General features: G+C 48.8%; 1 protein-coding gene across 2 annotated transcripts in view; it reads left to right on the forward strand.

Moving 5' to 3' along the window:
- Window positions 1-15,579, forward strand: part of LOC144144627 (snRNA-activating protein complex subunit 3-like) — a 63,950-nt gene that overhangs the window by 2,855 nt on the left and 45,516 nt on the right. For both annotated transcript variants that reach the window (XM_077676158.1, XM_077676149.1), the window contains exon 2: window positions 4,204-4,281. In XM_077676158.1, the coding sequence (XP_077532284.1) occupies window positions 4,204-4,281 (78 nt within the window). The remainder of the gene's footprint in view (window positions 1-4,203; window positions 4,282-15,579) is intronic.

A 15,579-nucleotide genomic window follows, 5' to 3' on the forward strand; every position in this document is an offset into this window, starting at 1 on the left:
TTTATTCCTCATCCTTAGTATAAACAACGACTGTCCAAAAATAGTATTTATTTTAGAAAAGGTACGGGAAGGACACGATCACACAGGCGCTTGCGGGTGTAAAATACGTGTCCGGTTATGTATGGGCGATAGCGCCGGGTCGTGTGCAGTGTAAATGTTTGTTTGTTTCTTCTTTCTATAAGGACACAGCGCAATTTTACAAGGGTGTGGAATTTGCACGCGTATGCACAGGTCTTGTCGCTTCTTACCCGTTTCGCGTACTAAACTTTTATCCTTTAAATAATCACCACGCCACCTTCAAAAAGCACCCTTCGACGTTCCCGAAACGGCAGACGACTGCACTCAACAATAAGAAAAGTGCAATGTGTGGAAGCAATGTTTATAACACGTTTCATACTCAAGCGGTGACCACGGCGAAGATGTTTCGTGGAATTAAACCAGCGCATTAACCCGCAACGGCCGCTGATTATTGCGTTTCTAGAGGAAATGCGCAAGCAGAGGTAACTATGTCCTTGCTTACTGCCAAACGAGCACACATATTGGTTGTTTTGTCGTGTGCAGCACGCGTCTTGCGCAGCACGCAACGTGAAAAAGCAGACGACGCGAGAGCGCCATCCACACTAGGAGCGGTTCGTCCCGCCGCCGCCAGGGGCCGACTGTGTTCGCGCTCGGGGCGAATACACTAGAGGGAAATGTGGCGCCACCGTCTAGGGGAGCCGCGCTTCGGCGAGCGTGCCGTCATGTACCGGGCAGGCACGTTCCACTTGTCCTTGGCATGGCTCACGAACAGGCTGAAAAGTTGGCTTTGGCTGCAAAAATGCAGCAATATTACTGCAGAAAATTAATCGGATTTGTTCTGTTATTAAAAAATAAAAGCTCCACAAAGATTAATTTGCCAGGGATTATTTAGAAGCTTCATGGAAGATGAACAGAAAAACAATGTTACCCCTTTTGGCTTCAAGACGAAAAAGAAGCCATGTGGCTAACCAAGCCAAGGAGGCGAGGAACGTCGCTAGCTGCAATGGCGCCGCCCACGGCGGCACGCGAATGCAGCGCCAGATTTCCCTCTAGTATATATTAGTATGAAACTCTATGCATTTTCCTTGAGCCCATGGACAATGTTGCTTACTTGTTTACAACTGCGGTGGCCAAATTTGGGCAAATAGAACAGACAATTTTTTAAGGCGCTTGGTATGTGGCTGCCTCGCAACGCTTGCAAACTAGCGCAGTCGCTACGAAAAACGTTTTTAGATTAGGCCAGTTTGAAAACTACGCCGTCACAGGCGGCCTTAACTCGTACGCGTTCGCCATCCCGCGAGCCTGTTGCTATGACGACGAACTTTTTCTTCCTCCATGACGACGACAAACGCTACTTTGCCAGGCTTAAGAGCTAAAAAATCGTCCTTCTATCTCAAAAACGAAGGCCCTTTTTCGATTGAAACTTTGGGTGAGGGTTAGAATGGGCAAAGTGAAGGCGAAATCAACAGCTTAGAACATGACATCGCACCGAGGAATCGGCGACGAAGCTGTTTTCGCTGCGAAGCGGGAGGGCAGGGCGACGCCATGTTAGTCAAATCAAACCGGAGATAGCAAAGGATGATGGGATAGAGTGCTGGGCTCCGTGGGCTCAAGTCATGGCGGGACTCGGCTTCACAAATGTGACGTCAGGGCCTCTCCTAACCTTTTCTTTCCTCCATGCAGCTCAAGATCGGAAGCTTGCGGGTGGTTATGTTAATGTATCCTTGTGAGCGAGCGAGCCGAAACCAATGTGCATTGTGCATTCACGTGCTTGCGACGAGAGATGATGCGACTGCATTCAGCGAAACTGTTACCCGACCTGAACGACTTCCTTGGTGGTTCAATCATTCTCAGTCAAAGAAAATGAACGCGACAGCAACAGGAACTCTAAAACACATGCTACTGACCTGGAATAGTGCCGAAATTATTATGGCTTGTTGCGGGAGGAGTCGAAAATAACGTACTCAAGCAGACTCTTTTCAACATATCATTGCAGGAAGAAATCCACACGTTTGCTTTCACGCCACAACACTGGTATCCACGGCCCGCAAAGTTCGCTTCTTTTCACAGACGCACCAGTTCTGGCACTTTCGAACTCCACGGTGTTTACTACTCTTCGATAGAGGTACGAAAAGGCTGCAAGTCAGTCTACTGTCCCGCTATCCACCTAGCTATATACGAAGATTACTTGCTTTTGCAAGTCAAACACGTTTCTCTACACTGATGAGTCCCACGCTGTTCATCGATTGGTACATGTGTACACTGAAGCCACTGAACAAAGAACCGAAGTGCATGGGACGCTGCTTGCCGAGCAATGGCTCGCCGCCTGGTACCGAAATCCCTCATCGCGTGGCGATTTCGGTTCAAGAGCGATCTGCTCCGCCGTCGCAAAGCGATGAAGAGCGACGGCCGGCTCATCGCTTTGCGACGTCGCGCGATGTGCCAAGTCGCCGCCACTGGGAATGTGCCTTAACTCGAGTGAGCGCACATTTAACCTTAGTTCTGGCTAGCTTTCTCCCAGGGAAACACGTCTTATATAACCATCCGCGAGCTTCAGATCTTCAGCTGACTGATGAGTCATAAACTTCTTTTCTTTCGTATAGCTATCTTAAGACGACTGAAGCTTGAAGGCACCATGCTGGCTGTGTGCTGAAAGCTCTGTACAGGAACCACTCAAGCGCCGTCGGATGGCACTGGAAGGCCCAGCTAAAGAGCCGTCGGACGGCACTCTAGACACTGCGTTTCTATTTTGACCCTGTTGCGGAGCACCGCTTATACGACGATAATTGGAGCACTAAACTTTTTGCCGGAGCAAACCGCTGCTCAGTTTGCGCTCAAACTAGACACGAAGGTCGCATTTTGTGGTCTATTTTGCAACCTGATCTTGGAATGACGGCGCCACCTGGGGTTCTCTTTTACTCATCTTCCTCCCTTTCCCACCCTCTGTGCTACTCATTCTCACTCCTAATTCCCCAGGCTTCAACTTAGGGGGACTCGCCTGCCAACATTCCTATGGGATTTATTGCTTCATGACCCACGGGCTTAAAAACCGTCATGCACCAATACAAAAAGCTTTACAAATACATATCAATGTTGACAACAGCCTAGGTTGCTTATTTTAGAGAGATGTCACTGCTGTACTGAAATGTAAAACTCCTGCTTGATAGACAGCAAGTGCCATTTAGTAAAAACTGGATAAACGAAAATGCCTTTCTTGTTTATTTTTTACCTCAGTAAAGAAGTGGTATAATTCTAAAAGAAGCGAACTAGTCCGTTAGGAACATTTCTATGAATTTGCAGAACCTTTTGTGTCTATGCACTATGCTTTTTGAGCTTGTGGGTTATGAATGAGTCCCATAGAAATGAGATCAGGTGAGTCCCCCTTAATCAGAGGCGCCTGTCATATTGAAGGAAGGAGGTGAAGCCCTCACATTTCTCATAGTTCTTTGGTAGTGCCTTCCCAGTCTGACGTGCTTTTGTTTCATTTGCAGCAACATTGACCATGCAATTCAGAGCATATGGCCAAGTCAATGTCATCTCGTTCCTTGAAGTCTCTGTTAACTTCTGTGTAGGTGGTGAGGAACGTGGCCACAACAGCTGCTGTTATAAATAGTGCATAGCTGCAACTTGTTTCGTAAAGGTTGAGGGAGAGCCAAAATTATCGTTTTGATAATGTGTGAATAGCCTGTAGAACATCCATGGGTCATTGCATGAATAAATAAGGAGGGCCACTTTAGGACTACTCAATAATATTATTTTCACTAGTAATTTTGCAGTTTTCTGCGCATACTTGAGGTGCTTTACATTCGGGACATAGCGAATATTGCCTACATGTTTTTGTTCAACCAGGTGCTTTGTGTGCTTTGTTTTTGCACAAACTACCATAAACTATAAATATTGGTCATGTGATGGCAGATTTTATGTTATACATAGATTGCACGTGACATCACCACCGCCCTTTCTTGTGCACTGCTCGAAGCTTCCCTAGCACTGCTCGAGATAAGAGCACCAGATAAGTTCACTGCCTTTCGCCATTCACGCGGTTCACCAACATGGCAGCTACCGTGAAGTCAGTGCAAGTTATGTATAGACATGCAGTGCAACACCCAAACTTTGTTTTGTAGTGTCCCCTTCTGCCTGAAGGCAGTACAGTTGCTACCACCTTCTGCGTGTCCGTCTTTTCAGGCCGCAGCAGCTGTGCTGTGGAGAGGAAACTATTGATGCGGGCAGCATGCCCGAAGGTGTTGACTTGATGACACTGAGGTAAGCTCTCGCAGTGGTGACCTGTCAAGGTACTTTGTGTGTGGCAATTTTTTTCATTGCTTGCCACAAGAGCTACCGTGGTGGCCTAGCTCACTCTCGGGCATTGGCTGCAGTGCTCCCTCTCGCCATGGCAGCGCAGCAAGGTTTGCTGGTAAGAGCACGCAGTAGGCAATGGTGCCAAAGCACGAGGGCATTGACGCTCAATGCCGTCTTGCCGAAACTGGAGTGGAAGGCCTGGCGTGGGATTCCGAGTTGTCCGTCTCGGAAACGTCCATTTCAGTTGTGACGTAGCTGACGACACTATGCGGAACTTGTCACGCAAATTGTGAAAATGGTGCCACTGTGCTGGCCAGGCCCTTGTAGCTCACTTCTCTCCGATAGCACACCCCATATTGGGATCCTTGCTCTCCCGTGCACTACTTCTCTTAAAGGAGCCATGAAGAGAAAACACAAGTTTGGTTCATTCAAAAGATTGTCTCGTTAGAATCATACTGACACCAATTTTAACGTAAACTTCGCTCAAATAAGCTACATAATTAGGAAAAACGGGAATGGTCATGCGACCCACCAGCTCATTTCCCGCAACAGAACCTATGATGTCACATGAGCTAAGCTCTGCGATTGGCGGAGGCTGGCAGAAGCAGACGCAAATTAGGTAGAGCTTACAAACTAGACGAACGAGCGATTTGCGCTTAAATTTGGGGCACATTCTTTACAAAGCAATAAGAATGATGGGACAAACAGTGGAAGTTACGAAAGCACATGTAAACATAGAAGTACTGATGCGTTCTGCTGTTCGTACTGCGCACAGCATGCTTGGTTTAGCTGCACAGCACTACGGGGCTTGGGGTTGTCTCAGACGACACTGGCCGATTGACGCAAGCAACGGTGTCTTACGTGACCCCATTTGTCGAGCGAGCACTGTTTCAGGGAACGAATATTTTCTCCCAGAACAAAAACAAGCCAGGTTTAAATGCGGGCAAAAACAAACCAAACGCTTGCCACGGTATGGTGGCGCCATCTAGGTTACGGAACGTAAAAAAACGCGGGAACAAACCAACACTGCTGTACAGAGTGGAGACAACCTTTGAACGGTCCCGTGCCGCCGCAATTGGGCCAACGGGCTCAACGCGTTATTCTTTTCGTTTCCCACGAGACCTAACAACGCGAAACAGACAATATGATTCAAACTTCTTCAGTAAACCGCGTTGCGGCGATAATTTTAGCGCGGTTTTGACACAATTACTTGCTTCGGCGGCGAGCGAGCGACCCAAAATGGCGGCTATACGTGTCTCTATCCTGTTCGGCGGATGCGTGAATGAAGGTACTCTAGGCTGCAGAGCGGTCGGTTTCTGTGATGTCATTTGGGACCACGAAAACGCACGATTGAGCGGGAAAATCAAAATTTTAACCTAAATTGTTTAATTTCTCAGTGAATAAAGCACCGTTTGTATCCGGACAAGCGCTGGGGGCACTATAAAACACGAAATCTTTCGAATAAAACCAACTTGCATTTTCTCTTCATGGCTCCTTTAAAGGAACCTTGCAAATAAGACAAAACTTTGCTTAAATCGAAAGATTGCCATTGAAAAAAAAAAAGTCAAGTTCAACAGAGCCTGCATTTAAATTAAGGTGGGTATAATTAGGCGAGCCAAAGACAGGGGACAACCCCTCGAGGTATGACCGGCCGTCTCTGATTGATGTCACCGGGTGACAATTCAAAAAGCAGAGTGCTCTCGATTTCTGTTGAATACAAATCTGGGCGTGGATTTCATCATCTGAAGCATTCACGGGACATGTCACACTGTTATACTGGTGAAACATTCTTACTAGGTTTAGTAGTTCAAAGGTGATAGCCAAATTTCCACTTCTCGTTCGACTGCATCCAGTCAGGGTCAGCACACTGGCTGGCCGTTTTTTTTTTCTTTTTTCCTGCTTTGTGAAACACATCATGAAAACATTTGGACTATCCTAAGCCTATTTTACAAAGCATGCGCACTTTGAAACATGCTGTTTCGAATGAAAATTCTATTTGTTTTAGAGTGCAAATCATTTCGTGGGGAACAGTGAGTTATAGTACAACCATCTGTCTAACAAGGCAGAGTTGTATATAGTCTTCGTGGCTCTTCCTACTGCAACTCGTCTGTGCTCATGGTGGTCATGCAGAGTGTGACACTTTGCATGATAAAAATCAATACATATACTCATTTGGACTCGGAATGTGTCTACTCTTGAAGGCAAAATACAACCTTGTTCAATTTGAAAGAACTAGCCTTTGGTAACTCATTCAGGTCAATTCCAGCAACAGATGTTTTTTAATCGAAACCTCCCCCTCCCCCACCCACAAGAGATGTTGAAAAACTTAAGAATTTCGTGCTACAAGACATCAAGAGTAATATGACATGGGTAGCAGTAATCCGATAGAGGCCAGCAATAAAGGTTATTACTGGGTTGACTGCATGGCGCACCACTTAAGGGGTGTGAATGGATGGAACTAGAGCCCCACTGCACTCGCCCAGTCATGTTCCTTGGCCGTGGTTTTTGTTCACAGCCAGCAATGGCTCAAACAAGTTTCTCTGATGCCACAGAGACTGAACCAAACTCGTATTTTGGCTTCATAACCCCACGAAGACCGTGCCATGCAAGTTCATCTTAAAGGTTTGCCACTTCCCGAGCTGCTTGACGTCACTAAATGCTGGTGGTGACTGAGGGTGGGCACAGGTACATATTCCTGCCTGTTTTAAGGGCCATTAGTGCACTGGCTTCCAACACCGCGTACCCCCCACACGATCCTTTGGTTCTTCCTTTCTGCATTCACACACCCAGTTGTTTTAATCCTGCAGCACAAGTTGCCCGTTAGCTTGCCCACTTTATGGCCCTGCTGCCGTCACCCAGAGTTCTTCATTGCGCAATCATTGCAAAACTTGACACCCGCGTGCACCCCCTCCCCTCTTCTCCAAGGTGGCCGCAAATTGGTGCAATGCCTGCAGGTGAAAGCAATAATGTGCAACAGCTGGATAAAAACTCCCGCAAATAAGGCTGTTTTGATAGTTTCAGTTCTAACCAGGTCACTTCATGCGCTAAATATTCGCGGTGCATCATCAGCTTCTTTTTGACAGGTAGCAGGCTAATGCCTGATTGCTGATGTAAGGGGCCCAGTGGGCGTCCCTTTCTGATATCCAGCCAGGTTACTCCGTTAGGCAGACTTTCACCACTCTGGATTAGAGAACTGTGTTGTCACGATTTGTCTGCCGGCCACTGGGTCCAGTGCATTGTTTGTTGCTTGTCTGGGCCTTAAAGGAACTCTGAAGGGATTTGTAAACATTGTGGGATTACCTGCACAAATTGAAGTCTGGAATAAACCACTCTGGGGGTGTTTATGCAACTTCATTTAGCAGAAAAATTTATTTGAAAGTGCTGTCCTTTCCTCTGCATTCTCCTTGCTAATTTCCTATGACGTTTCGTATGACACTTACTCGAGCAGGCTTGGCTTGACTGCGCTACTGTATGGCTTTCTGACTCTCTGACAGAGTCAGTCGGCCGGCCGCCAGTGGATCGTCGCAATTCGTTCGCTCAGTCAAAACTAAACCGCGACAAGATTTGTGCCCGGGAAAATGTGGCTTTAGTCTGCTAGTTTGCAGACTGCATCAAGCTTAGTGATGTATGTGAAGTTAATGTAGCTCACTTCACTTTGCTGGAGCTGTAAGCTATGTATGCCAGGGGGAAATCTAAGGCCAATTAAAGGCGGGAGAAAGTCAGCAAAGTTAAAATAGTAATAAGGAAATGAAATAATGTGCAACTTTTATTTGTGACCGCTCATTTGTGATGGCTTTTTCTGCCTAAGGAATGTAGCCGCTAGTGATAATGTATTTGTTTAGATTTGGGGTATGCTTATGGCACAAAGATTATCCAAGAAATGCTGAAACTAAAAAAAAATAGGCAGCTTTTGCAATATATACTTCATGTTTCCTCCGCAGTTCGTGGGCTAAAAGCCGAGTGGTCTAAAGCACTGGATGTAGTGTGTCGCAGTGAGCAGGTTCAAATCCCGGATGTGACTTTTTTTTTTTTAAGGTTTTTTTTTTCCGGTAATGTTTTCTATACTATATTCACCATTTTGCTCTGCAGTCTTCATTGCTCCACAAGCAAGTTGGCAGACTGTGTGCAGACTGACAATGATGCATTGGTGACTTCTTGTTGGCGTGGTGTTTACATAAGCACCGACAGCTTACAGATGTAGTGCCTAATCAGCCGACTGTCGACCTGGTGCGAACACACCTCTAACGACGCAGGGACGAGCCAGGGAAGCTCGAAAGGCGGGGTCAAGCACCTCACAGTTAAGCGTCTCGGATGACAGGGAGTGCGTTCCACCACTGCATGCCTGGGGTAGTGAACGTTACAATTCTAAGCGGTGCTGGCAAGCTTGTCTTACCCATTGTACAGCTGACAACATGGCAGAAGCGTGGTGTGCTGATTCCAAAAAGATAAAGAAAATTCCCAACCAACGATAATGCCTGAGGACAAGAATGTTGTTGCATGGAACCGAAACTGGTTTGAGCTCCATTGCTACTCTAATACGCGTCTCTGCTGTTAGTTGTTGCGGCCGCCACAAATGTTATAAATTTTGGGGACATTTTTCTTTGGAACACCTTCTTTTGTACTTGGGGTTCTAATATTTTGTGCCCAGTAGTCGGCGCTGTTGATGTTGCACCACGGAGGACGTGCACAAGAGGCTTCCTGTCTGCACCATCAAAGGCCCAGTGCCTGCTCCTCCTCTGTAACAGCGAACATTTGTCGGTGCTCAATGCTATCCCAGTCCCCTGTGTGCAGTCGCCAAACAGCTGAAGGTCTGATCTTGAGCCAGCATTTAAACACAATGTCAGCATAGATCAAGTTGGGTAGTGACAGCAGAACGATGCCCACTCCTTTATGTAGAGCAAAACCAGCGCCTCGTGTCTGCAGACCTGCTTGTCGATCGCTATGCTAAACTGTACTAGATGGCAAATCTTGCTGCCACTGTAAGCATTCTGCACCAGACATTGCTCTTTGGTATTTTTGAACTGCCCGAGCTCGTGGTACTTTGCCGCCAAGAGCGGCATTGTTCATTACGCACGGCCCTCTTTTAAAGCAAAGCTTTCAGCCACTCACTGATGTCGTCTGCAGTCCACCCAAAATGTACTGCAGCAAATCCAAATTTCTCTGACGATGATGGTGATCGTGTGCGAAGTGGAGAGGAATTAAAACGCTTCTCATGGTCGTAATCGAACCTGGGTCCCTCGCATTATGAAGCCTACATCTATCCAGTTGTACCACTCCAGCACAGTTGACGCAGTTTGGATTTGGAGAGGGGTGCATGGACGTGCAAAACTAGACAAAAAAGTGGGCCCCTCCGTCTACGATGCCATGCCGATGGTTGAATGCTAGGGAAAGCCGTGGAATGCCTGTATATCAGTAAAGCACCAGAGAGCACAATCGCAGTGCAGTAAACCGTCCGGGTAGGAGTGTTCGCTTAAAGAGCGCACTGTCTTACACCTGTGCTACACGAGCGTTTGGAAGGACATTTCAGTCGAATGGCCTTCGAAATTTCAAATGCCATTCGAACTGGAAGGAGTTCCGCCGATCTACTACACGACCATTCTCAAAGGCAGTTGAAAGTTTCCGCGTTCGCCCGCCATGTTTTGGTGTCGCCCCTGCTGCCATGTTTCATTCTTGGCAGAAGTTTAAGTTTAGAGTTAAAGTGGGCAAAAAAGCAATTATTAGTGATCAAAGTGATAACGATCTACAAGCGCGCACAGAACATGCACGAGGCAGCCAGTATCTTTTTTGTCTTTTTTCGTGCCGCCGGTGTTGAGAGTACCAAGTTACCTTGTAACCGTAGAGCGAGTGACAGAGAACGAAAACAAGTGAAAAATTAAGAAGATCGTGTACTTTAAACACCAATTTTTACCTGTAAATAATTGTTTTTGTTATTACGGCATGCAGAAACTGCGCCTGAGGGTACGACCGTTCGTGTTTCAAAGGCCTTTGAGACTCTCAAAGGTCAGTAGTCGTGCTCCTTTGACTCAAATGCCATTTCAACCAAATGCCTTTAAAAAACGTGTAGCAGCTCAAAGGTGTCATTTGACCCGCCGCGGTGGCTCAGTGGCTAAGGCGTTGCGCTGCTGAGCACGAGGTCGCGGGTTCGATTCCCGGCTGCGGCGGCCGCTTTTCTGATGGAGGCGAAAAGCGAAAACGCCCGTCTGTTCGAGATTTCGGCGGACGTTAAAGATCCCCAGGTGGTCAAAATTAATCCGTAGCCCTCCACTACGGCGCGCCTCATCGCCTGCGTTGCGTCGCGCGCGTTACGCGTTAAACCCTACAATGAATGAATGAAGGTGTCATTTGAGTCAAATGACATTCGACTCGAAGGCCTTCGAAATGCTCGTGTAGCACGGGTATTAGGTCATACTTTCGACCAATAGAAGATCGTCAAGGTAGACCACACCGCATAGACGAAACATGCAGTGCATTGCAATGTAAGCACTATTCAAATAGGTTTGGTGTGCTTCTGGCTTGGTTTGTTGGGTGTTAAACTTGATTTTGGAAAGCTTCACGTACCCCTCATCTTGTTGTTTCAATAGAAGGGTAAGTTGATTTTAGTCACGTTTTTTTGCTCGGGTTCGTGACAACCCGTGAGGGGACACTGGGACTCCTTGCAGGACGGAAGGCTGTCTCGCTGTTTATTCACCACACGCTGGCTTCCTCTACGACACACCGCAAAGGTTGCACACTTCACTTGCAAACGCTTTCGGCCACATGCCCGGTTTTCTGTCTCAAAACGCCGGACCACCTCACTCGTCGGCGTCCGGCTCTGAACTCCCCGCTCCGGCGCTCCCAGCCCGTTGCGTCTTCCCCACCCCCTTAGAACAAAACAAACACAACAAGCCCATGAGCGGTGGCAACCCCGAGCGAGACTGTTTCTAAGAATTTCGGTGGTGCCTCGACCTTCACCCGCGGGCCAAGGCCGGCCGGAAGCCTCTGAGTTATTGCATTCCCCGTCTCCGGGGCCACTCCTACGCCGCCCCCCTGTCGCCATGGCGTCCTGGCAGGCGAAACCTCGACACCTTCCCCTTTCATCCTTTTTTTTCTCCTTTTTTTTCTTTTTTGGAATCACTCCCCTTTCCTTTCCTTGAGTTTGAGGTAAGACGCGTACACAGTTACAACACTTGAAAAGAGAAAAATGCACATTGAAAACAAATGACCCTAGTAATCATAGCATCCAAAAACTGCCAAAGCACTGGCCGACGAAAAACAAGGGTTACATACATGCACGACACAACAAATAACGCGAAGAACAAAAATACTATACAGAGCAAGTGAACGACGCTGCTCCGTTGGAGCGGCCCATTGCCCCGCGCATTCAGGTCGCTATGCGGGATAAAGCGTCGGCAAGTATGTTTTGGGCCCCCTTCACATGCTGCACGGTAATATTGTATTTTTGCAGGGACAAAGCCCATCTGGTTAGCCGTGCGCTGCTCGAGGCAGCCGTTGCAACATACTGAAGTGGGTTGTGGTCCGTTCTCACAATTACCTGAGCTCCAAAGACCCATGTGCTGATTTGGTCAAGCGCCCAAATCACAGCGAAAGCCTCTTTCTCAATGGTGGACCACCTAATCTGAGATTCAGTAAGCTTTTTACTGAGAAATGCCAGAGGGTGTTCAGTTCCGTCCATCTCCTGAGCCAGACAGGCCCCCACCGCTTCCTGCGATGCATCGGTCGACAAAATGAAAGACCGTGAAAAATCTGGAGCATAGAGAACTGCAGCTGTCTTGAGCGCCCGCTTCATCTCTAGAAATGCTCTCTCCTGGTCTTCCCCCCATTGCAGTGGCCTTTCCCCATGGCTCCCTTTCGTTAGGCTAGTCAGAGGTAACATAGTCTTGGCGTAGTCCTGCACGTAGTTTCGGTAGTAGTTGAGCACACCCAACACACTTTTCAGTTCGGACTTTGTTTGTGGCCGTTTCATTCCTTCGATCGCGCTTATTCTCTCAGGGTCGGGAAAGTGCCGCCCTGAGCCCACGACATGCCCCAAGTACTTTATACTAGGTTCGGCAAAACGGCACTTTGTGGGGTTCACCGTCAGCCCAACAGAGCGCAGTGTTTCGAGCACCAACGTTAAGTGTCGCTTATGCTCGGCCACATTCCGAGAGAACACGGCAATATCGTCAATATACGCGCATGCGTACTCGCGGTGCTCGTACAAAACCTCGTTCATGGTCCTTTGGAAGGTCGCGGCTGAGTTCCTCAATCCATAAGGCATGACTCTCCATGCGTATTGTCCACTGTCGGTTACAAAAGCGGTCAATCTCTGGCTCTCTTCATCCAACGGTATTTGCCAGTAGCCTCGAGTAAGGTCCAGAACAGTTATACACTCAGCCTTGGCCACGGTTGCGAGCAAATCATGGATTTTATTCATTGGGAATGCGTCTACCTCTGTTACGGAGTTGAGAAACCTGTAATCAACACAGAGCCTGATGCTTCCATCGCTCTTAACTACACACACCACTGGATGGGCACACGGTGATTCTACAGGGTAAATCAGGCCCTGACACAACAACTCCCGTATCTGCCTCTCTACCTCAGCTCTCATTTTGATAGGAACCCCGTACTGGTAACGAGGTGCTGGCCGACTTCCCGGAACCATTCTGATCTTATGCCTTCCAACTTTGCTCAATCCCGGCCTCTCCGAAAAAACCTCTCTGAACTGCTGGACACATTCGTGAACCCCAGAAACATCCTTTCTTTCCCTGCTGGTGGCAGCGCCCATGTCAGGCATCTCCTCTACGTCCCCAAACTCTTTGTCGTCGAAAACGACACCAACAAGGTTCACGCCTACGACGTACGGTTTCAGGCTGTTGGCGTGGAGCCACCTTTTTGATCCATCTTCCATCTCAACCACGTAGCTATCTTTTCGTTTCCTCTCTAGTATTTTGAGTGGCCCTTTCCATGGGTATTGGCCCTTAGCTCGGTCCTCATTCCGCATTAGCACAAGGTCACCACAGCGGAAGCTTTTTGGCCTCGCTCTCAAGTTGTACAGAGTGGCATACGCCCGTTGGTTTGCCTCGGATGCTCCTTTTGCTATCTCCTCCACTGCAGCCAGGCGTTTGCGCAGTTCGAGCAGATAATTCTCCGCTGGCCGGTTAAGCGCAATGGGAAGCGACCACTCTCCCGTCCAACTCTTCTCCAGTATGGCCAGCGGCCCCGTGGGTTGGCGTCCGTACAACAGTTCGAAAGGTGCCACTCCCGTTGTCTCGTTAGGCACCTCGCGATAAGCCCAAAGAAGACACGGCACCATCTTATCCCAGCCCCGCTTGTGTTCGTCTATTACGTGTCTCAACATTTGTTTAAAGGTGCCATTCCATCTTTCAACGAGTCCGTTGCTCTCTGGATGACCCGGAGTAGAGAACCTGGGCGACGCGCCCAGCCGAGAGACAAGTTCCTGAGTTAACTTGGCCGTAAAGTTCGTGCCCTGGTCAGACGAAATTGTCTCTGGAACACCCACCCTAGAAAATATTTCTACGAGGGCATCACACACAGCTTTTGCTGTTAGAGACCTAAGGCACACCACCTCTGGCCACCTAGTGCACACATCCATCAAGCAAAGAGCGTATTTGTGCCCCCTTGACGATGGGGGTTCTATTGGGCCAACGCAATCCATGACGACGACTTGGAAAGGCTCCGCCGGCCTTGTCAGGGGTTTTATCGGCACGTGGTCCAATTTCCTTGGGATCGCATTTCTTTGACACCTGTCGCACTCTCGACAGTATTTTCGGATGTCCGCATCCATCCCCGGCCAATAAAATGAGTTCTTAATGCGCTGTCGTGTCTTCTTTGTTCCCAAGTGGCCGCCAACCTCTCTGTCATGTGCCACCTGCAGAACGGTGCCCCTTCTTTCCCTCGGCAGTACCAACTGGGTGACCATTTTCCCATTAATTTTGTCACTGTGGAACAACAGGCCATCTCTACTCTTCATTCCATGACTCCCCATTTTCGCATGCTGCCAGGAGACCGCCAGACCGCCAACTGCTCTGTTCGAAAGCTTATGCGAGTATCACCTCGATTTGTTTCTTCCTCGCCATCACTCTCTTCCTCAACCACCGCTGCTACACTCATCGCTGGCTTCTCCGCTGCTACACTCATCACTGACTTCTCAGTAACGAGCCGCCGTTCTTCCTCAGCTTCCTTCTCCCTCTGCTTAACCAGCAGGTCGTGGTCACTGACTGTTAGCAAGCACTCCACCTCACCGGTCAATTTATCGGTCACCGCACAAAGTAAGGAAACATGTGACCCTTGCCTGTCTAGCCTGAATGGCACATACGCGAGCTCTGCCTCGATGCTGTGCCCAAAAGCTCCCTTTAGGATCACTTTCCCCCGGGGCTCGATGCGTTGCATCGGAAGCAAGGATCTCCTGACCACCGTTATGTCCGCGCCTGAGTCTAGGCGGGCCCAAATGTGCGACCTTTCTGATGTTAGCCACACATCTCCAGTTGGGGCTGGAGCCGCCTGCCGCACCTCAGACTTGAGGTTATCAACGCGCGTCGCGAGGTCCACCGGGGTGACCGGGCTCTCTACTACTCTAAAGGCCATTTTTGGATCTGTGTCAGGGCACTCTCTTATCAGGTGACCGCGTCGGCCGCAGCGAAAGCATTGGCGTGGGTCTCGGGCCTTATCGTCCGCATGGACACCATCGGGACCCATGCAGTCTCGGGCGAGGTGACCCACTCGTCCGCAAACAAAACACTCACGCGAAGTGGTGTCCACCTCGCGGGGCGGAAGTTTACTGTCAGGGGCACCATACTTTCTATCACCTGCTTCAACACCGCTTTGTGGTGTCCCGCCAGGTCCCTGTCCTGTTCCTCGCCATCCCTTCGGAGCATTAGAATTCGGCGGCAGAAACGGTGTACGTGGCTCCCGTCGACTTCCTTCTACCGCCTCCGCGACCTGTGCAAGATCCTCGAGACGCAACCATTCTTTGCTCTCTTGAAGTGCAACCTGCCGCTGAGCGTCTTGGGGGAGTGCAGCTTTCAATTTGTCGGCCACAACCAGCTCCTTCAGATCGTCTAACTTCTGGATACCTCTACTATTAATATAATAGGAAAAGTAGTTGTGGAGCCGCCGTCCAAACTGACGCCAAGACTCGTTACAGCCCTTTTTTGCTGTCTCAAACATCTTTCTATACTCGGCGGGGCACAAACGCAGTTCCCTTAGCACCAATGACTTTAACTGGTTATAAGGCAACATCTCCTTCATGCCGCTTGCCATTAT

This window comes from Haemaphysalis longicornis, unplaced genomic scaffold (genome assembly GCF_048455015.1).
Source record: "Haemaphysalis longicornis isolate Haplotype H1 unplaced genomic scaffold, Haemaphysalis longicornis Haplotype H1 scaffold_1, whole genome shotgun sequence".
Classification (NCBI taxonomy): domain Eukaryota; kingdom Metazoa; phylum Arthropoda; class Arachnida; order Ixodida; family Ixodidae; genus Haemaphysalis; species Haemaphysalis longicornis.